This window comes from Lepus europaeus, chromosome 17, assembly GCF_033115175.1.
Source record: "Lepus europaeus isolate LE1 chromosome 17, mLepTim1.pri, whole genome shotgun sequence".
NCBI lineage: Eukaryota > Metazoa > Chordata > Mammalia > Lagomorpha > Leporidae > Lepus > Lepus europaeus.
The window spans coordinates 26129929-26151921 of NC_084843.1; the positions used below are offsets into that span (position 1 = coordinate 26129929).

Consider the following 21993-nt stretch of genomic DNA (forward strand, 5'->3'; position numbering starts at 1 on the left):
TAAATCTTTAATAATAATATAATAAAGCACTGAGCAAGGAGCGTCAAACTTTTCACAGGGAAAACGGAGTGAGATTCCTTTAAGGGGCGGGCCCCCAAGCCCCGCCCCCGACACCTGGCCTAGGTGAACCACATTTCCCAGCGGCCTCTCTGGGCCCCTACGCCTGCGCACTGGCTGCGGAGGAAGGCCAGCAGAACTCCCGCGCTCCGCGACCGCCTGTCGTCGCCTAGTAGGCTTGGCGCCTGGGCCATGGAGGGGGTCGCGTTGGGCACGACGGGCTGTGCGGCCGCTGCCAAGGCCGACGGAGCGGCAGCCACGCCGCCGCCGCCTCCCGGCTCCCCGCCTGCCCTCACCCCGGCGCCCGCAGCCGAGGAGGAGGGCCTGGCGCTGGTGCCTGAGGCGGGGGCTCCCGGCTGCTCGGGCGCCCGGCCCCACGCGCTGGACCTGGGGCGCAGCCTCGGCCGCTTCGAGGACGACGACGAGGAGCTGGAGGAGGAGGAGGAGGAGCTGGAGGAGGACGAGGAGGAGGAGGAGGAAGAGCTGAGCCACTTCTCGCTGAGGCTGGAGGGGGGCCGGGCGGACTCGGAGGACGAGGAGGAGGTCGGTGGCGCCCCCGACCGCGCGGCCTCGGTGGCCTCCGGGACCCAGCTGCCGCCGCCCATGCTCGCTCGGGGGCCTCGCCCTCCCGCCTGAGCGCGTGGTCGTGGGCCTGCGTCCCGGCAGCTTCCTCCCGGCATTGGTGCGCGGGCTTCACGCGAGCCCCTAGGACGCCCCGGGTCCGATGCCTTCTGCTGTGCGTGATGGCCGAGGCTGTCGGTGCCCGGCCCTCGGGGAGTCTGCCGTGGAGCCGAGCGGCGTCGGTTGGTGGAGGGGGGTGGACAGGCTGATAAGCCCGTCTCGGTCTGTTCAGTGGGCTTGCAAAGATGCGTGATTGGTTTACTGCAGCGGAGCATTCTTCTTCAACGTGGGTGACACACCTTGCTAGTCAGAATTAGCTTACTCACCTTAGACTGCGGGATCTGGAAAGTTTGCCCATCTCCTGAGTAATTCGTAAAGTAAGATGCCCCTCGCTGGCAGTATGCCGTGTATCCAAGGGAACGAGAGCCTTTGGAAACGTGGACTTGGGTTGTGTTATTGTATCTTTCAGAGACGTTTTAAAGATGTAAATGTATGTATTTCCATGTCGTAGTTAAGTGACGCGGTATTTACAGTGAAATCTTGAGATTATGGCTTAAGAGCGTGAGAAGAGAAGAATTTGTGATTTTAAACCATTTCCATTGTATTTGCAGCGCCTGATTAATCTCTCTGAGCTGACCCCCTACATCTTGTGTTCCATTTGCAAGGGTTACCTAATAGATGCAACTACCATCACAGAATGTCTTCATACCTGTAAGCATACGGTTCACGTTTCTGAATATTGGTTTCAGCTTTATAAATGTTCTTAAAAATCCTAATTTCAGCTTTTTCTTTTCTGACAGTTTGCAAAAGCTGCATTGTAAGACACTTTTACTATAGCAATAGATGTCCAAAATGCAACATAGTAGTACATCAAACACAGCCTCTTTATAACATAAGGTAAGAAGACTATATAAAAGTTAGAATTGTTTTAAGTATACATTTCCTGAAAGCTTGACTTGTGTAGTTGGGATTAAATTCTTGACCTCCCTCAAAATTAAAAGTATGGGAATTACATATGCCTTTGAGAAATGTGTGTAGAGCACTTAACTCTGTGTTGGACACTGTGCTGACTGCTGGGGACTTTAACCATTATGGTGCCCCACATGGGGAGCAGGAGCCCAGGGACATGAGCCGTTTTCTGCTGCCTTCCCAGGCTCGTTAGCAGGAAGCTGGATAGGAAGCAGAGTAGCCAGGATAATGACACTATGATATGGGATATTGGCATGACAAGCTGGACCTACTGTGCCACATCCCCAGCCCCAAATGCTGGGGTCTTTTTTAAAAACATTGACCTTTTTCCATAAGAATTTTAACCCATTTATGTTAATGAGGCTAGTGTAAGCTTTTTATTTGGTATTCAGTATTTAGAATTCTGTTTAAAAATTATTTTTCTAAATTTTGCTTATTTGAAAGGCAAAGAGTTGGAAAGAGACACACAGAGATAGAAATCTCATCCACTGGTTCGGTCCCCAGATGTTTGCAGTGGTGGAGACTGGACCTGGGCCAGGCCAAAACAAGGAGCCAGTAACTCATTACTAGTCTGCCATGTGGGTGGCAGGGATTAAAACACTTGAGCTGTCACCCAGCATGTGCATTAGAGGGAAGCTCGAATCAGCTCTCAGCCAGACTCAAATCCATGCACGCTGATATGGGGATAAGCTATGTGGGCATCCACCACAACATCTTAACTGATTTGTAAAACTGTCCCAGCAGCTTTTCTTTTTTAGAATTAATACCTGTAACAACTGTGCGCTTTACAAAAGCCTCTGTGGTAGGTCATGTAGCTTACTAACCAGTTCCTGCTCAGCTTCCAAGGAGAACTAAAGGTAGATTACTTTGTTCACTCACCAAATACTGTGACTTTGTTTATTACCTTCATAGGAGAGCACTTTGCAGATGATGCACAGAAGTGAAAAATACAGTCTTTGCCATGAACTCAAGTTCTTTTTGAGGGACTAAGACTAGTACATAAGAAACAATTTAGTGAACCTTCGAGAATCTGTGATTACCTACGATTGCTTGAGATTCTCTCAGTTGGATTGTATTTTAGGTACTGTGAGTGCTGCTTAAAAGTAACTGGCCTCTGAAAAAGAAGGTATCCATCCCCAAGGGAAAACTCAGTGAACTCACTCTGTACTGAAATGCATTTTTCCTAAATTTTGAGGTATTCTCCATCCTTTCCTTTTATTAGGTTGGACCGACAGTTACAAGACATAGTATACAAATTAGTGATCAATCTAGAGGAAAGTAAGTTTTTTTTATTACATAGTTGTGAATCCCAGAATCTCTGCTCTGCTAGTTTCATTTTAAGTGTAATTTAGTCTGTGTTTTATCATTTTTTAGGAGAAAAAAAGCAAATGCATGATTTCTATAAAGAAAGAGGTCTAGAAGTACCTAAACCTGGTAAGTTTGGATTTATAAATATAAATTTATAAATATAATGCATTTATAAAGAATACTAAGTTAATAAAATTTCTGCCCTCTGAAATTGTTTTTGGGGATAACTAGTTACTATATGATCCAACCGAGAAAAATTCTAAAGATAATGTTGTGGTGTATCCCAGTTTGTTTATAAGAATTAAAGTGTTTAATCTCTGAAACTACCTTTCTGAGTCCCTAGCTCTGCCGCTTTACTAGGTGTGTGACTTCAGCAAATTACTTCAGTGTTTCAGTTTCCTTATTTACAAAATGGTGATAATAATGGCAATTCATAAAAACATGCATCGATTGACACAAGCACTTAAAACAGTGCCTGACACATAGTAACTATAGTAACTGCATAACATTCTTTTTTTTTTTTTTTTTTTTTACGATGCTGGTAATTTGGCAGTATTGGTGTTTCATATTCAGGTAGATTTGGGTTTAAATCCTAGTTCTTCGACATTACTGTAGGCACATTGCCTAATTTCACTAAACCTCAGGTTTTTTTCCCCCCACTTAAGATTTATTTATTTATTGAAAGGCCCAGTGACAAATCTTCCATCCACTGGTTCATTCCATAAATGGCTGCAAAGGCTGGGGTCATCCAGTCTGAAGCCAGGAGCCTAGAACTCTATCTGGTCTCTCATGTGGATGAGAGCAGGGAACTGGATCAGAAGCAGAACAGCCAGGACTTGAACTAGCACTCTTAAATGGATGCTGATGTTGCAGGTGGCAGCTTAACCTGCTGCACGACAATCCTGAACCTCCTTAGTTTCTTTCTTTTCCTTTTTTAAAAAATATTTATTTGAAAGGTGGATGACAGAGAGAGAGAGTGAGTAAAGCTGCTGCCTGTGATGCCGGCATCCTGTATGGGCTCAGGTTCTTGTCCTGACTGCTTCTCCTATGATCCAGCTCCCTGCTAATGACCTGGGAAAAGCAGCAGAGGATGGCCCAAATGTTTGGGCACCTGTTACCCATATGTGAGACTGAATGAAGCTCTTGGCTTCTGGCTTCTGGCTTGGCCCAGCCCTTGCTGTTGCAGCCATCTGGGAAGTGAAGCAGCAGATGCAAAATCTCTCTGTCTCTCAATCTCTTTCTCTCTGTGTGTCTCTGTCTCTCCCTCTCTCTGTAAAACTCTGACTCTCAAATAAATTAATCTTTTTTTTTTTTTTTTTGACAGGCAGAGTGGACAGAGAGAGAGAGAGGAGAGAGAAAGGTCTTCCTTTGCCGTTGGTTCAACCTCCAATGGCCGCCACGGCCAGCGCGCTGCGGCCGGCGCATCGCGCTGATCCGAAGCTTGGAGCCAGGTGCTTCTCCTGGTCTCCCATGGGGTGCAGGGCCCAAGCACTTGGGCCATCCTCCACTGCCTTTCCGGGCCATAGCAGAGAGCTGGCCTGGAAGAGGGGCAACCGGGACAGAATCCGGCGCCCCAACCGGGACTAGAACCCGGTGTCCCGGCGCCGCAAGGTGGAGGATTAGCCTGTGAAGCCACGGCGCCGGCCTAAATTAATCTTATAAAATAAATAAAGAGGGAGAGACAGAGATCTTCTATTCACTTATTCACTTACAAAATGCAGGTTAGGGCTGAGCTGGGCCAAAACCAGGAGCCAGGAAACCCTCAGGTTTCCTACATGGGCAGGAACCCACGTACTTGGGCCATCATTCTCTGTCTCCCAGATGCATTAGCAGGAAGCTGGATCTGGGGCTTGGAGTAGGCACTCCCATATGGGTTGTGGATGTTCCAAGTGGTAGCTTAACCTACTGAACAACAATGTCTACCACAGCTTCAGTTTCTTTATTAAAAAAAAGTAGCAGTATTACTACATCATGTGGTTATATAATAAGGATTAAATAGGCCGGTGCCACGGCTCACTAGGCTAATCCTCTGCCTGTGGCGCTGGCACCCAGGTTCTAGTCCCATTTGGGGCGCTGGATTCTGTCCTGGTTGCTCTTCTCCCAGTCCAGCTCTCTGCTGTGGCCTGGGAAGGCAGTGGAGGATGGCCCAGGTCCTTGGGCCCTGCACCTGCATGGGAGACCAGGAGGAAGCACCTGGTTCCTGGCTTCGGATCAGTGCAGCACACTGGCCGTGGCGGCCATTTGGGGGGTGAACCAATGGAAAAGGAAGACCTTTCTCTCTGTCTCTCTCTCTCTCACTGTCTAAACTCTGCCTGTCAAAAAAAAAAAAAAAAAAAAAAAAAAGAAAGAAAAGAAAAAGGATTAAATGAGGTGATGCTTGTAAAGTGCTAAATGTGAGCCTGGCACACATGTTTGTTTTTTTGTTTTTTTTTTTTAATTATAAAGATTTTATTTATTTACTTGAGAGGTAGAGTTACAGACAATGAGAGGAAGAGACTGAAAGGTCTTCCATCCGCTGGTCCACTCCCCAAATGGTCACACCAGCCAGAGCTGGGCCGATCCGAAGCCAGGAGCCAGGAGCTTCTGTCCGGGTCTCCACGCGGGTGCAGCGGCTCAAGTACATGGGCCATCTTCTGTTGCTTTCCCAAGCCATAGCTGAGAGCTGGATCAGAAGAGGAGCTGCCTGGACTAGAACTGGCACCCATATGGAATGCCGGCGAACCTACTGCGCCACAGTGCTGGCCCCTCTAGTAGTGCTTTTAAAGGGTTGTCTATGAAAGCTGTTGCTGTTCTGCTGAGCTCTCTGGGCCTGATGAGCCTTCCATTACAAAGTTGTCCCCAGGCTTGCCACTAATTTCATTGTCTTTAAAAGAATAGCTGATGATATTAAAGAAAAGGTTGATTGAATGCCTTGTTATTTTTTAAATAGTTGATGTGATACCTGTATAATTGTTTTCAAAGATCTCAATTTATGGAATTTTCATTCTAAATCAGTTTTTTCCTTTGGCTTCCAAATAGCCTTTCCACAGCCAGTCCCTTCAAACAAAGGACGATCTAAAAAAGTCCTAGAGTCTGTGTTTCGTATTCCACCTGAACTTGATATGTCTTTGTTACTGGAGTTCATTGGGTGAGTACCCTAAAAATCTACCTTGAAGAATTATTTAGGTCCCAACAGTTAAAAATCACCCTGAACACTGGGCAATCAGATTTTCCTGACATCCCTTTAAAAATTAATTATGAAATAATCTAAAATATGGGGCAAGGTATAAAGAGTAGAGCACTGGCATCCTCATTATCTGGCTTAAGAAATAAACCATTGCTAATAGAGCTGAAGCCCTTGGCTACCTCTTCTGTTTATACCCTATCCCCCAGAGGATAATAGCCATTCTCCAAAAAGTGGCATTTGTCATTCCCATGATATTTTTTTCATGCTTATACTCATTCTTAGAAATATATAAAATTGTTTTTACTAATTTAAAAACTTTCAGGGGCTGGCATTGTGGCATAGCTAGTTAAGCTGCTACTTGCAATGTTGGCATCCCATATGGGTATCAGTTAGAACCCCAGGTGCTCCACTTCTGATTCAGCTCCCTGATAGTGCACCTGGGAAGGCAACAGAACATGACCCAGGTATTTGGGCCCATGTACCCACTTGAGAGACAGGGATGAAGCTCCTGGCCTCTTCCTAGCCCAGCCCTGGCCATTGTGGCCATTTGGGGAGTGAACCAATAGATGGAAGACCTCTCTCTATATCTCTCTCTTTTCCACTCCCTCTGTAATTGCCTTTCAAGTAAAATCTTAAAAAAAAACAAAAAAACAACAACAAAAAAAAAAACCACGAAACTTTACGGGTAGTCATTTGATGCAGCGGTTAAGCCACTGCTTATTTTGGAGAGCCTGGATTTAAGTCTCAGCTCCATTCCTGTTTCCAGCTTCCTGCTGGTGCACACCCTGGGAGGCAGTGGTGATGACCCAAGTTCCTGTCATCCCTGTGGAACACTTGGATTGAGAGCCTCCTTCGTGGACATTTGAGGAATGAACCAACCAGACGGGAGGTATCTCCCTCCCTAGTAAAAAATTTAAGTGGTGTAACATTGTGTTTTCCAACTTGTTTTTTCTCAGTATTATGATTCATCAATGTTGTTATTATTTTATTTTATTTTTTTGGACAGGCAGAGTTAGAGAGAGACAGAGAGAAAGGTCTTCCTTTTCCGTTGGTTCACCCCCCAAATGGCTGCTACGGCTGGTGCGCCGTGCCGATCAGAAGCCAGGAGCCTGGTGCTTCCACCAAGTCTCCCATGCGGGTGCAGGGCCAAGCACTTGGGCCATCCTCCACTGCCTTCCCAGGTCACAGCAGAGAGCTAGACTGGAAGAGGAGCAACCGGGACAGAATCCAGCGCCCCAGCTGGGACTAGAACCCAGGGTGCCGGCGGTGCTGGCCAATTCATCAGTGTTGAAATGTGTAGCTCTAATTCATTCATTTTCACCATTGTGTGGTATGAATATGTCATAATTATCTGTGTTTTTTTTTTTTTTTAAGGTGTATTTATTTGAAAGAGTTAAAAAGAGGGAGGAAGACCGAGAGATTGATCCTCTATCCTTTGGTTTACTCTCCAAATGGTCACAGTGGCCAGGGCTGGCTCAGGCAGAAGCCAGGAGTCTGGAACTCGATATATAGGGGTCTTCCACCTGGGTGGTAGGGGCCCAAATACTTGGGCCATTTCCTACTGCTTTCCCAGGCGTATTAGCAGGGAGCTGCATTGGAAGTAGAGCAGCCAGGACTTGAACCAGTTCTCATATGGGATTGGCTGGTGTCATAGATGGAGACTTGACCTGCTGCCACAAAGCCTGCCCCTGTCATTGGTACTGTTGAATATTCACCTTGTTTCCAGTCTTTTTTTTTTTTTTTTTTACTATTATAAACAATGTTGTTATAAACATCCTGTGGTTTTTATTTTGTTTTGTTTTTAAATTTTTTTTTATTTGAAAGGCAGAATTACAGAGAGGTAGAGGCAGAGGTAGAGAGGTCTTCCATCCGCTGGTTCACTCCCCAATTGGCTACAGCAGCTGAAGCTGGGCTGACCCAGGAGCTTCCTCCGGGTCTCCCACACAGGTTCAGGGGCCCAAAGTTGTGCAATCTTTTACTGCTTTCCCAGGCCATAGCAGAGAGCTGGATTGGAAGTGGAACAGCCAGGACTCAAACCGGTGCCCATATGAGATGCCAACACTGCAGGCAGCGGCTTTACCCGCTACACCACAGTGCCAGCCCCACATCATCTTGTTTAAATGTGAGATTGTCCTTTAGAGTATGGATTTGTTGAATCTTAGAATATATTCCTCTTCAATTTTACCAAATTGTTTTTGAAAGTAGTTATGTGTTTTTTCCTCATTTTTAAAAAATATTTTATTTATTTATTTATTTATTTATTTATTTTTGACAGGCAGAGTTAGACAGAGAGAAAGGTCTTCCTTTTCCGTTGGTTCACCCCCCAAATGGCCGCTACGGGTGCAGGGCCAAGCATCTGGGCCATCCCCCACTGCCTTCCTGAGCCACAGCAGAGAGCTGGACTGGAAGAGGAGCAACTGGGACAGAATCCAGCACCCCAATCGGGACTAGAACCCGGGATGCCAGTGCTGCAGGCAGAGGATTAGTCAAGTGAGCTAAGGCGCTGGCCTATTTATTTATTTGAAAGGTAGAGTTATAGACAGAGAGAAAGGTCTTCCATCTACTAGTTCACTCCCCAAGTGGCCCCAATGCCTGGAACTGGGCCAATTAGAAGCCAGGAGCTTCTTCTGGATCTCCCACACGGGTACAGAAGCCCAAGCAGTTGGGCCATCCTCTGCTGCTTCCTAGGCCCTAGCAGAGGGCTGGATCAGAAGAGGAAGAGCTGGGACTTGAGCCAGCGCCCATATGGGATGTCGGCGCTGCAGGTGAAGGCTTAGCCCACCACACCATAGCAGCAGTCCCTAGATATCTTTGTGATTTAAAGAAATTGTTTCTATCAAACACTGTAGCATATGGTATTATTCTTATAGTATAGCATTATGAAACAGACCATCTTGTTCACAGAGTTGGGCATGTATCAAGCTATAATTTTTAGATATTGCAATTATACAGCTCACAAAACTAAAATACTTGGAAAAATTTAGAGTTCTCATTTTGTGTTACCAATGACTATGTAGCTTCTCAGTCCTTCCTCATAGACTCTAGGCTTTCTGTAACATCTGTTTAGTATCTAGCTGTGCAATGTTGTATTTATCTCTTTATGTATTCATTCTGTGTTCTTGCATGATTTTTTTAAAGATGTCTTATTTATTCAAAAGGCAGAGTTACAGAATGAGAGACAGAGAGAGAGAGTGACAGAGATTTTCCATCTGCTGGTTCACTCCCCAAATGGCTGCAACTGCTGGGGCTGTGTGTCATGCTGAAGCTGGAGCCAGGAGTTTCTTCCAAGTCTCCCATATTGGTACAAGGCCCCAAACACTTGGCCATCTTCTACTGCTTTCTCAGTTATATTATAGGGAGCTGGATTGGAAGTGGAGTAGCTGGGTCTTGAATTGGCACCCATGGGGTGCTGTTGTTGCCACGACGAGGCAGGAAATGTCCTTTATGCATCCCTAAAGCCCTTATAGTAAGTGGCACAGTGGGTTCAGCCATGGATTTTTTAAAAATTTGTTTTTAGAGATTTATGTATTTATTTGAAAAGCAGAGATACAGAGAGAGACAGATCTTCCAGCACTGGTTGACTCACCAAATAGCTGCCATGATCAGAACTGGGCTAATCTGAAGCCAGGAGCTTCTTCCAGGTCTCCCACATGGGTGCAGGGGCCCAAGTACTTGGGCCATCTTCTGCTGCTTGTCTAGGTGCATTAGCAGGGAGCTGGATCGGAAGTGGAGCAGCAGGGACTCAAACTGGCACCCATATTCGGTGCCAGTGTTGCAGGTGTCAGCTTTATCCATTTTGTCACAACACCGACCCCTAAGCCACAGTTTATGATAACAGAATTTGTGTCTCATATCTGAATGCTGATTTGAATCCCTCCTACTTTACTTCTGGTCCAGTTTCCTGCTAGTGTGCCTGGGAAGGCAACAGATGATGCCCAAGTACTTGGGCTCTTCCCATGAATGTGGAAGACTAGGATGGAGTTCCTTGTTCTTGGCTTTAGCTTCATCCGCTCTAAACATTGTGACCATCTGGTATGTTCCAGCCTAAATGTCCTTAAGAAAATTGATTGGGGTTGGCTCTGGCACAGCAGCTTAAAAAGCCCTGGCCTGAAGCACCGGCTTCCCATATGAGCACTGGTTCTAGTCCTGGCTGCTCCTCTTCCGATCCAGCTCTCTGCTGTGGCCTGGGAAAGCAGTAGAAGACAGCCCAAGTCTTTGGGCCCCTACACCCACGTGGGAGACCTGGAAGAAGCTGCTGGCTTTGGATTTGCGCAGCTCTGGCCATTGCGGCTATCTGGGGAGTGAACCAGCGAACGGATGGAAGACCTCTCTCCTGTCTTGACCTCTCTCTGTAACTCTTTCAAATAAATAAAATAAATCTTTAAAAAATTTTGATTAAATAGTAGTATATCTGCACATACATGTATGTTAATAATGATAATTTTGTGGTTATGTGGATCAGAATAAAAAATGTATTAAGTAGAAAAAGCAAGGTAGAAAGGAGCAAACTATATAAACTATATTCCCAATTATTATTTTAAGATTCCATTCATTTGAAAGAAAGGGAGAGAGACAGAGAAAGAGACCTGCCATTTGCTGGTTCAATACCCTGAATGGCCAAGTGGCTAGGGCTGGGCCAGGCTGAAGCCAGGAGCCTAGAGCTACATCTGGTGGGTGGCAGGGGCCCAGCTCCTTGAGCCATCATCCAGTGCCCTCCCAGGTGTATTTTCAGGGAGCTGGATTGAAAATGAAATAGCTAGGACTCAAACTGGCATTCCAATATGGCATACCAATGTCGTAGACCATGGCTTAAACCACTGTACCACAGTGCTGGCCGCTTGTTTTATCTTTTGATTACATTTTCCATGAACTTCTTAAGTGCTATGCACAGGGGCATATTTGGTTCATTGGTGAGCCTGCTTGCATTGGAGAAGAAAAAACGCTGAGGTAGGTTTAGCATGGTCATCTTTCAGCTACTAGAATATGAAGTTAGATTTCTCACCAAAATTGCATATGAACATCTTGTGATTTTTTAAAAAATTAATTTATTTGAAAGAACAACATAGAGGTAGAAATAGAGAGACAGAAATCTTGGGTCTGCTAGTTCATTCATCAAATATCTGCAACAGCTAGGGCAGTGCCAGGCCAAAACCTGAAGCCAAGAACTCCATTGTGATCTCGCACATGGGTGACCAGGGCTCAAGTCCTTGGGCCACCATCTGCACCTTCCTAGGTGCATTAGTAGGAAGCTGGTTCAGAAGCGTGGAGTAGCAGAGCTATCAATTAGCACTCTGATGTGGCATGCCAGTGTTGCAAGCAGAGCTTAACCCAATGTGCCATAATACCAGCCCCCCATTTTGTGATTTTACGACAGCCTCTTATCCTTTTTGTTCTAAAATTTCTTTTTATTTTTAAAAAATATAATTTTTTTTTTTTTTTTTTTGACAGGCAGAGTGGATGGATAGTGAGAGAGAGAGACAGAGAGAAAGGTCTTCCTTTGCCGTTGGTTCACCCTCCAATGGCCGCTGCGGCCGGCACATCGCGCTGATCCGAAGCTTGGAGCCAGGTGCTTCTCCTGGTCTCCCATGGGGTGCAGGGCCCAAGCACTTGGGCCATCCTCCACTGCCTTCCCGGGCCGTAGCAGAGAGCTGGCCTGGAAGAGGGGCAACCGGGATAGAATCCGGCGCCCCGACCAGGACTAGAACCTGGTGTGCCAGCGCCGCAAGGCGGAGGATTAGCCTGTTGAGCCACGGCGCCAGCCAAAAATATAATGTATTTTAAAGACAAAGATCTTCTGTCCATTTGTTCACTCCCCAAATGCTCCCAATAGCCGGGGCTAGGCCATACTGAATGAAGCCAGGAGTCAAGAACTAGGGACCCAAATACTTGAGCCATCACCTGCTGCTCCCCAGGATGTATCTTAGCAGGAAGTTAGAAAGGAGAGGGAGAACCAGCACTTGAACCCAGGCACTTATGGGATATGGGCATCTATTTTTTTTATGAATTATTTATTTGAAATGCAGATTTAGATATTTTCCATATGCTGGTTCGTTCCCCAAATGGCCTCAATGCCAGAACTGGGCCAGGCCAAAACCAGGAGCGTGGAGCTCAATCCAGGTCTCTCACATGGGTGCAGGGGCCCAAGGACTTGGGCAATCCTTCACTGCTTTCCCAGGAGCATTAGCAGGAAGCTGGATCACGATGAGGGCAGCCAGGACATGAACCAGTGCACTTATGGATTGCTGGCATCAAAGGTCGAGCTTAACCTGCTGCACCACAATACCGGCCCTGGGATGTGGGCATCTTTAGTGGAAGGTTAACTATTGCTCCATATGCCTGCACCATTTTTTTTGTGTGAAGTAAATTATAAAAAGAAATAACTGGGGCTGGCACTCTGGCGTGGCAGGGAAAGCCGCCGCCTGCAGTGCTGGCATCCCATATGGGCACCAGTTCAAGTCCTGGCTGCTCCACTTCTCATCCAGCTCTCTGCTAGGGCCTGGGAAATTAGTATAAGATGGCCCAAGTCCTTGGGTCCCTGCACCCGAGGGTGAGACCCGGATAGAAGCTCCTGGCTTCTGGCTTTGGATCAGTGTAGCTCTGGCCGTGCTAGTCAATTGGGGAGTGAACCAGTAGAGGAAGACCTCTCTCTGCCTCTCCTCTCTCTTTAACTCTGACTCAATTAAATAAATAATTATTTAAAAAAAGAAAAAAAGAAATGATCTAAGGCAGGTGGTAAAATGTATAGAAAGAACATAGGTTTTGAGGAGTCTAACTTAAAGTATGTACCCTTTGGGGTAGGAATTCCCAGATTATCAGTTTCTGTATTTCTAAATTGGGGATCCTACTAGCAGCCCATAGGATTGTTGTTAAGAATCAACAGTGTTCTTCACATGTCTGAACTATTATCAATATATGAAATTGAAGTAATACAGGATCATTTGGAAATAAAGGTTGAAATGATCTGTGGTACTAAAATATGTACAATATATACATATTAAAGAAATGGACTCTGGGTCAGCATTGTGGTGTAGCAGGTTAAGCTGCCATCTGCAACGCTGGCATCCCATAATGGAGCACTGGTTTGAGTCCTGGCTACTCTACTTCTGATCCAGCTCCACGCTGATACACCTGGGAAAACAGCAAAAGATGGTCCAAATACTTGGACCACTGCCATCCATTAGGGAGAGCCAGATGGTGTTCCAGGTTCTCATTGCAGGCATTTGGGGAGTGAACCAGAGTGGAAAATTAATCTCTTGTGGCCGGTTTTGTGGCATAGCAAGTAAAGCTGCCTCTTGCAATCCCTGCATTCCACATGGGTGCTGGTTCCAATCCTGGCAGCTCCGCTTCTATCCAGCTCCCTGCTAATGTGCCTGGGAAAGCAGCAGCAGAAAGCCGAAGTGCTTGGGCGCCTGAACCCACATGGGAGACATTGAAAAAGCTGGTTGGAGGCTGGCGCTGTGGTGCAGTGGGTTAAAGCCCTGGCATGGGTGCCGCTTTTTTTTTTTTTTTTTTGACAGGCAGAGTGGACAGTGAGAGAGAGAGAGAGAGAGAGAGAAAGGTCTTCCTTTGCTGTTGGTTCACCCTCCAATGGCTGCTGTGGCCGGCACACTGCGCTGATCCAATGGCAGGAGCCAGGTGTTTCTCCTGGTCTCCCATGCGGTGTAGGGCCCAAGCACTTGGGCCATCCTCCACTGCACTCCCGGGCCACAGCAGAGAGCTGGCCTGGAAGAGGGACAACCGGGACAGAATCCGGCGCCCTGACCGGGACTAGAACCTGGTGTGCCGGCGCCGCAAGGCAGAGGATTATCCTATTGAGCCGCGGCGCTGGCTGGGTGCTGCTTCTAGTCCCAGCTGCTCCTCTTCCAATCCAGTTCTCTGCTATAGCCTGGGAAAGCAGTAGAAGATGGCCCAAGTCCTTGGGCCCCTGCACCCACGCGGGAGACCCAGAAGAAGCTCCTGGCTCCTGGCTTTGGATCAGTGCAGCTCCGGCCATTGGCGGCCATCTGGGGAGTGAACCATTGGATGGAAGACCTCTCTCTATCTCTACCTCTCTCTGTAACTCTGTCTTTCAAATAAATAAAATAAATCTGAAAAAAAAAAAAAAAAAAAAGAAAAAGGAAAAGCTGGTTACTCCTAGCTTCAGCTTTGCCCAGCACTAGCTGTTGGCAGCCATTTGGGGAGTAAACCAGCAGTTGTAAGATCTCACTCTCTGTCTCTCCCTCTCTAACTCTGCTTTTCAAATAAATAAATAAATCTTTTTAAAAGAAATTTCTCTGTCTTCCTTTCTCCCTTTCTCTTTCCCTCTCTCCCACTCCTCATCTCCTCTCCTCCTCTCAGTCTGCCTTTCAAATAAATAAGGTAATGGATAGAACAAAAAAAATTAAGTTTTAGAAAAAAGAAAACAAGTCCCTCAAGGTTAGTCTCAAATCTTTAGAAAATTTTCACATAAAACAGTAGGTGACATAGTTCATAAGATTACCAAGAGGCAAACTGGACCCATTAGTTTAAGTTTCAGGGAGAAACATGGTTAAAGCCTCAGTCTGCAGTGCTGGCACTCCATATGGCACTGGTTCTAGTCCTGGATGTTCCACTTCCGATCCAGCCCCCTGCCATGACCTGGAAAAGCAGTAGAAGGTGGCCCAAGTGTTTGAGCCCCTGCACCCATGTGGGAGACCTGGAAGAAGCTCCTGGCTCCTGGTTTTGGATCGGTCCAGCTCTGGCGTTGGCAGCCATTTGGGGAGTGAACTAGCAGATGAAGACCTCTCTCTGTAACTCTGCCTTCAAATAAATAAATAAGTCTTTAAAAAAAAAAAATGTCTGCAGTGGCTGGGCTGGGCCAGGGTAAAGCCAGGAGTGAGAAACTCAGTCCTGATCTCCCACATGGGTGGCTAGAACCTGTTTACTTGAGTCGTTACTGCTGTCTCCCAGGGTTCACATTAACCAGAAGCTGGTGTCAGGAGCCAGGACTAGATAGCAAAGGCAAGTATTCCCTTATTGGCTAGGCTAAGTGCCTGGCCCAGAGCATGGACTTTGACGCTAGGCACACCAGAGTTTCAATCACAGCTTTATCACCTACTAGGTCTCTATGATATGAAGCAAGTTATTAAACTTCTCTGAGCTAATATTCTTCTTCTAAGAATGGGCATACTAATGCCTGGTTTGCCAGACTAATATGAGGCCTACATGAAGAACATTCAAAAGATGAATAGTAGATGCTCAACAAAACTGTCTCATGACTTGAAAGTTTTTGACTTGATCAGGGCATCTGTGCTTCTAGGTAAAAGGAAAAATACAGCAGCCTTCTTATAAGAAATCTTAAGTTGTAAAGGTCATTGTAGATGAAAAAAGTCACATTAGTTTGTTTAAACACAAAAAATTTATTTTAAACTGAGAAGTTACATGCTAAATGTGGGAAAGACCTAAACATTAAGAATATACTTTTAGCTAGAAGTTATTTGTGTGGTGTGGTGACTACAGTTAATAGTGTATACTTGAAAATTGCTAATACAGTAGATTGTAAATATTCCCACCACACAAAAAAGCATGCTCAGCGAAAATTTCATTAGGTTGATCTAATTATTTCTTAGTGCACACATATGAAAACATGTACACTGTTAATATATACAGTTTTATCAACTGTAAGTCGGTAAAATTGAGGAAAATAAAATTCTAATATGTTTTCCATCAAAACAAGGAAGAAGAAATTCTATCTGAAATTAAGAAAGTAATTTAAAATATTCAATAAGACTGCCTTGTCCTACCACTAGGTGGCAGAAGTGATAATTCAGAGTACCGATGTTTATTTCATGAAAATTTAGGTGACTTTTAAAATTGAAATAAAATGGATGTTTCTCAGATATTTATATTGATATTACCTTTCTATTGTTATATGATTAAGCATAAATATTACCTATTGATTAACTTTGCTCTCCTTTTTCAGTGCTAATGAAGGCACAGGACATTTTAAGGTATTTTACTTTTATTTTCATTCATTCATTTCAGAAGAGGACTAGTACAGAATTTGAGTCAGATTAGCAGTCAATGGCAAGTGTCTTCAATTACATATATAAGTAAAAGTTACTAAATTATAAAATTCATTTGATATTCTCTTATAATAGGCTTATAAGGGAAAGAGTTATTAAGCAGGGATTTGTTATTAACTCAGAACAAAGGAGAAATAAGTGGAACATTTTTAAAACTGTAAAGCCAAGTGCTGTATTAATTGGGTGATAAAATATGTTTCAAAACTTTTTTTTTTTGCATAGTGGCATTTAGAGTTAAATATGAGCTGAAATTTTCATTTATGTGTAACATTTTCCGCTTAAGTTAACCTGCCCTAATTTGGTACTTCAATCATTTCCTGAGGCTTTAGAGGTAAGAATGAGTTCCTGTGTAGCAGACTTAAGTTCAGAGTTGTCTTAAGGGCTCTGAAGTCACATGTGCCACTGTATACAGTGCTGCTGCTACAGAAATCATTCAGGAAAAAGCAAACTTTTTTAAAGGGGTAAGTTGGGTTGTTTAATTAATTGTGATTGTAAATATAAAAGGAACAGGTGACTTTGATCAAAGTCACAGTCTATACAGATTAGCCATCCCTAATCTGAAAATTCAAAATCCAGCATGCTCCAAAATCTGAAGCTTTTTGAGACTGGTAAACTAATTCTGAAATCTGAATTACTTTTGATCCCAAGCATTTTGGGTAAAGAATAATTAAAGTACAGGAATAGGTAGGTATTTTTTTGGCTGAAGTGTCTTAGAGCTATGTTTCAGAGATCGGTGTGATAAAGGGAAGGCAGTGTTCAGTAGCGATAATTTTTGGAAATGGTGAACCTCTTATTTGTAAAATAAGAAACTAATGGTGATTAACTTCATAGCATTCTGGTGGGAAAATGGTCAAAAAGTATTTTTGTTTCATTTACTTGAAAGATGGGGGTAGATATGGAGAGGTTGGTTCTTTCATCTGCTGGTTTACTTCCCAAATGTCTGCAACAGTCAGGGCTGGGCCAGGTCAAAGCCAATAGCCTGGAACTATGTCTGAGTCTCCCACTTGGGAAGCAGGGACCCAAGCTCTTGGGCCATCATCTGCTGCCTCCCAGGACACATTAGCAGGAAGTTAGATGGACGTAGAACACTTGGAACTCAAACTGGCACTCCGATATGGGGGTGTCTTGAACGAAGGCTTAACCTGCTGTGCCACAACACCTGTCCCAGCACATGATTTTATATGGTGCAAGCACAAGGATTACAACTCCAGGTGTTTTTTGAAGACATATGTCTGATACTAGGCAGAAAAGTCAAGAGACTTTAAAAGCCTCAAGAAGAAATAACTAGGAAATACCTTAGAGTATTAGCTTGCTGCTTCCATGATAGCGTATGTGCACCAAGAGTTTATGTAGTTCTGATCCAAATACTCAAAAAACACATGGTGACAATGCCACCTTGAAGGCTCTTGCCAAAACAAGCATGAAGATGATGATGCTTCCAGATATACTTACTGATTTACAGAAAATACAGGAGACAAAACAACATGTTAATGACATTGTAGGACTATGGAAAAGCCAAATCTAGATATTGGAAAACTATAGAGCAAGCAATTCTGTTTTTCTAGCAGGTAAAGGGGAAAGAGGTTCCTGTAGATTGAACCCCTTGATCAAAGGTGCTCATATTAACTAATTACTGTGTATGAAACTTATTTAGATTTGATTGACAAATAAACTATAAGAGTTTTTTTTTTTTTAGATCGTATCTCCAAATTAGAAGCAATGCAAAAAGCTATTAAGCCAAATAGTATATCCCCATAATGGAATATTATTTGACAGTGGAAAGGAATGAAATACTGCTAACAAGGGTACTTCAGAAGGTTTATGGGATTAAAAGAGTTTATTTTGGTGTAAATTTTATTCATTATGCATATAAAATGTGTATTACGAAAAATATACATGGATTTCAAAATACTTTGAAAAAAATTTTGAAGGTCTCTTGTACTTGGCAGCAACTTGGAGATGAATCTTAAAAGCAATATGCTGCATGAAAGGAGCCAGTCATAAAAGGCCATCCATGTGTCATGTGATTCCATTTTTATGAAATATCCAGCACAGAGAAGTCTTTTTTTTTTTTTTTAAAGATTTATTTATTTATTTGAAAGTCAGAGGTACACAGAGAGAGGAGAGGCAGAGAGAGAGAAACGTCTTCCATCCGATGGTTCACTCCCCAGATGGCCGCAATGGCCGGCCGGAGTTGCGCTGATCCGAAGCCAGAAGCCAGGAGCTTCTTCCAGGTCTCCCACGTGGGTGCAGGGTCCCGAGGACTTGGGCCATATTCCACTGCACAAGAGGAGCAGCCCGGACTCAAACCGGCACCCATATGGGATACTGGCGCTTCAGGCCAGGGCATCAACCCACTGTGGCCCGGAGAAGTCTTTTTTTTTTTAAAGATTTATTTATTTGGGGGCCAGCGCTGTGGCACAGCAGTGTAAAGCCCCGCCTGTGGTGCCGGCATCCCATATAGGTGCCACTTCAAATCTTGACTGGTCCACTTCTCATTCAGCTCTCTGCTATGGTCTGGGAAAGCAGCAGAAGAAGGCCCAGATCCTTGGGCCCTTGTTCCCATGTAGGAGACCCAGAAGAAACTCCTGGCTTCCAATTGGTGCAGCTCTATTCATTGTGGCCATTTGGGAGTGAACGAGCAGATGGAAAATCTCTCTCTCTCTTTCTCTCTGTAACTCTGCCTTTCAAATAAATACACCTTAAAAAAAAAATGTATTCATTTGAAAAGCAGAGTAGCAGAAAAAGATTTTCGATCTGTTGGTTCACTCCCCAAATGGCTTTGATGGTTAGGCTGGCCAGGCAGATGCCAGGAACCAGGAACTCCATCTGGATCTCAAAGTGGATGGCAGGGGTTGAAAGATTTGGACCTTCTTTTGCTGCCTTCTCAGGTATGTTAGCACAGAGCTGGACCAGAAGTGGGGCAGCTGCTGCTCTAATATATCACAGGTACAGGCTTAACCTGCTGCGCCGCAATGCTGGCTCCCGCATGGAAGGAGCAGGAAGTAGGCTAATGGTTTTCATGGGCTCATGGGAGAAGCAAAATAGGGAGACTTAATTGGTCTGAGTTTTTTAGGGGGTTGATAGAACTATTCTGAAACTAAATACTGAATCGTAGCTCAATAACGTATTCACCCTCCAAATGGCTGTATCAGCCAGGGGTATCATCCAGGTCTCCCTGGTGGGTGCAGGGGCCCAAAGAGTTGGGCCATCTTTTTGCTGCTTTCCCAGGTGTATTAGCAGGTAACTGGATTGGAAGTAGAGCAGCAGAGACACGAGCTGGTGCCCATATGGGATGTTGGTCCCAGATTAGGATCTTAATTTATGTCCTTCCTTGGTTATATTTCTTATAAAATTGTTTTATTTTTATTCTCTCAGTAATGACAGCCTTAAAAAATGGTAGACACTTTCCTTTTTTTTGACAGGCAGAGTTAGACAGTGAAAGAGAAAGGTCTTCCTTTTCCCTTGGTTCACCCCCCAAATGGCTACTGCGGCCAGCGCACTGCGCTGATCCGAAGCCAAGAGCCAGGTGCTTCCTCCTGGTCTCCTATGTGGGTGCAGGGCCCAAGGACCTGGGCCATCCTTCACTGCACTCCCGGGCCCCAGCAGAGAGCTGGACTGGAAGAGGAGCAACCGGGACAGAATCCGGTGCCCCAACTGGGACTAGAACCCGCGGTGCCGGCGCTGTAGGTGGAAGATTAGCCTAGTGAGCCGTGGTGTCAGCCGGTAGACACTTTCTATTGGATAAAAATAATTGAGACAGATTGTGAAATTTGACTATTTACTAGATATTTTCTCATGTCAAAGAATTTTAACATCAGTGATACTATCCTGTGTTTTTTTTTTTTTTTTAAAGAAAAAAGGTTGAAAATATATACTGAGGGGCTGGCATTATGGCGTAGCAGGTAAAGCTGTTGCCTGTAGTGCCAGCATCCCATGCAGGCACCAGTTCGAGTCCCAGCTTTTCTACTTCTGACCTGGCTCTCTGCTGTGGCCTGGGAGGGCACTGGAAGATGGCCCAAGTCCTTGGGCCCCTGCACCCGCCTGGGAGATCCGGAAGAAGCTCCTGGCTCCCAGGTTTGGATTGGCGCAGCTCCAGCCATTGCAGCCATCTGGGGAGTGAACCAGCGAATAGAGGACCCCCTCTCCCTTTCTCTCTGCCTCTGCCTCTGCCTCTCTATGGCTCTGTCTTTCAAATAAATAAGTCTTTAAAAAAACAAGAGGATACGTACTGAAGTATTGATAGAAGTGATATATCTGAGATTTATAGAAGAGATATATTAGATATATCTGGGAAGTGGGCAGGAAATAGTTGGGATGAGAAATAGGTTAGTAGATCTGAAATAAGATGGGCCTGAGTTGTTAAAGCTCAAGGAAGGCTGACGCCATGGCTCACTTGGCTAATCCTCTGCCTGCAGCGCCGGCACCCCGGGTTCTAGTCCCAGTTGGGGCGCCGGATTCTGTCCCGGTTGCTCCTCTTCCAGTCCAGCTCTCTGCTGTGACCCGGGAGTGCAGTGGAGGATGGCCCAAGTCCTTGAGCCCTGCACCCGCATGGGAGACTGGGAGGGGGCACCTGGCTTCTGGCTTTGGATCGGTGCAGTGCGCTGGCCGTTGCAGCCATTTGGGGGGGTGAACCAACGGAAGGAAGACCTTTCTCTCTCTCTCTCTCTCTCTCTCTCTCTCTCTCTCTCTCACTGTCTAACTCTGCCTGTTTTTTTTTTTTTTTAAAAAAAAAAAAGCTCAAGGATAAGTACATGAGTCCCTCAGTGTCTGGGGTGAAGAATAGTTGCAGGACTCCCCTTCCCTACATGGGTACCAAAATCTGCAGAACTAAATTCTTAAATGAAATGACAGAGTACTTGTATATAACTTATGTACCTCCTCACATATACTTTAAATCATTGCTGGGTTATTTACAATACATAATACAGTGTAAATGTGAAGCAGGCATTTAGTGCAGTGGTTAAGTGGTGCACTTGGGACCTCTGTATTCCACATCAGAGTTCCTGGTAATGCACACTCTGGGAAGCAACAGGTTAGTGCTCAAGTAGTTGGGTCCCTGCCACCCACATGAGAGATCTGGATTGAGATCCTGGCCTCTCACTGTGGCCTGGCCCAGTCCTGGGTATTGTGGCCATTTGGGGAATGAATCAACAGATGGAAGATATCTGTTTTGCTTTGTCCCTGTGCCTTTCAAGTAAATAAAATAAGTACTTTTTTTTTTTTTTAAGTCTAATGCAGGGGCTGGCATTGTGGCATAATAGGTTAAACTGCCACATACAATGCCAGCATCCCATACGGGCTCCAGTTCAAGTCCAGGCTGCTCCACTTCCTATCGAGCTCCAAGCTAATACACCTGGGGAAGCAGCAGAAGATAACCAAAGTGCTTAGTTAGGCCCCTGCACCCACATGGGAGATACTGGGTGAAGCTCCAGGCTCCTGACTTTGGCCTGGCCATTGCAGCCAGTAGACAGAAGATTTTTAAAATAAAGTACTAATCAAATGCTGTGTAAGTAGTTGCTATAATGTATTTTTTAGGAAATAATGACAAGGAGAGTCTGTATGTATTTATATGCAATTTTCCAACCTTTATTTCTTGTGATACCAGTGGATAAGAAGGGCTGAGTATATATGGAGTTCTTTGTTATTCTCATAGGTTTTTTTTTTTTTTTAAGATTTATTTATTTGAAAGTCAGAGTTACATGCAGAAAGAAGGAGAGGCAGAAAGAGAGAGAGAGGGGTCTTCCATCTCCTGGTTCACTCTCCAGTTGGCCGCAATGGCTGGAGCTGTGCTGATCCATTCGCTGAGCCACATCATGGCCCCGCCTG

At 45.0% G+C, this 21993-nt stretch overlaps 1 protein-coding gene across 3 annotated transcripts in view; it reads left to right on the plus strand.

Moving 5' to 3' along the window:
- Nucleotides 1–249: 249 nt before the first annotated feature.
- Nucleotides 250–21993, plus strand: part of PCGF6 (polycomb group ring finger 6) — a 47008-nt gene continuing 25264 nt past the window's right edge. For all 3 annotated transcript variants that reach the window (XM_062214087.1, XM_062214089.1, XM_062214088.1), the window contains exons 1-7: nt 250–600; nt 1290–1389; nt 1479–1575; nt 2870–2925; nt 3022–3081; nt 5974–6082; nt 16062–16089. In XM_062214087.1, the coding sequence (XP_062070071.1) occupies nt 250–600; nt 1290–1389; nt 1479–1575; nt 2870–2925; nt 3022–3081; nt 5974–6082; nt 16062–16089 (801 nt within the window). The remainder of the gene's footprint in view (nt 601–1289; nt 1390–1478; nt 1576–2869; nt 2926–3021; nt 3082–5973; nt 6083–16061; nt 16090–21993) is intronic.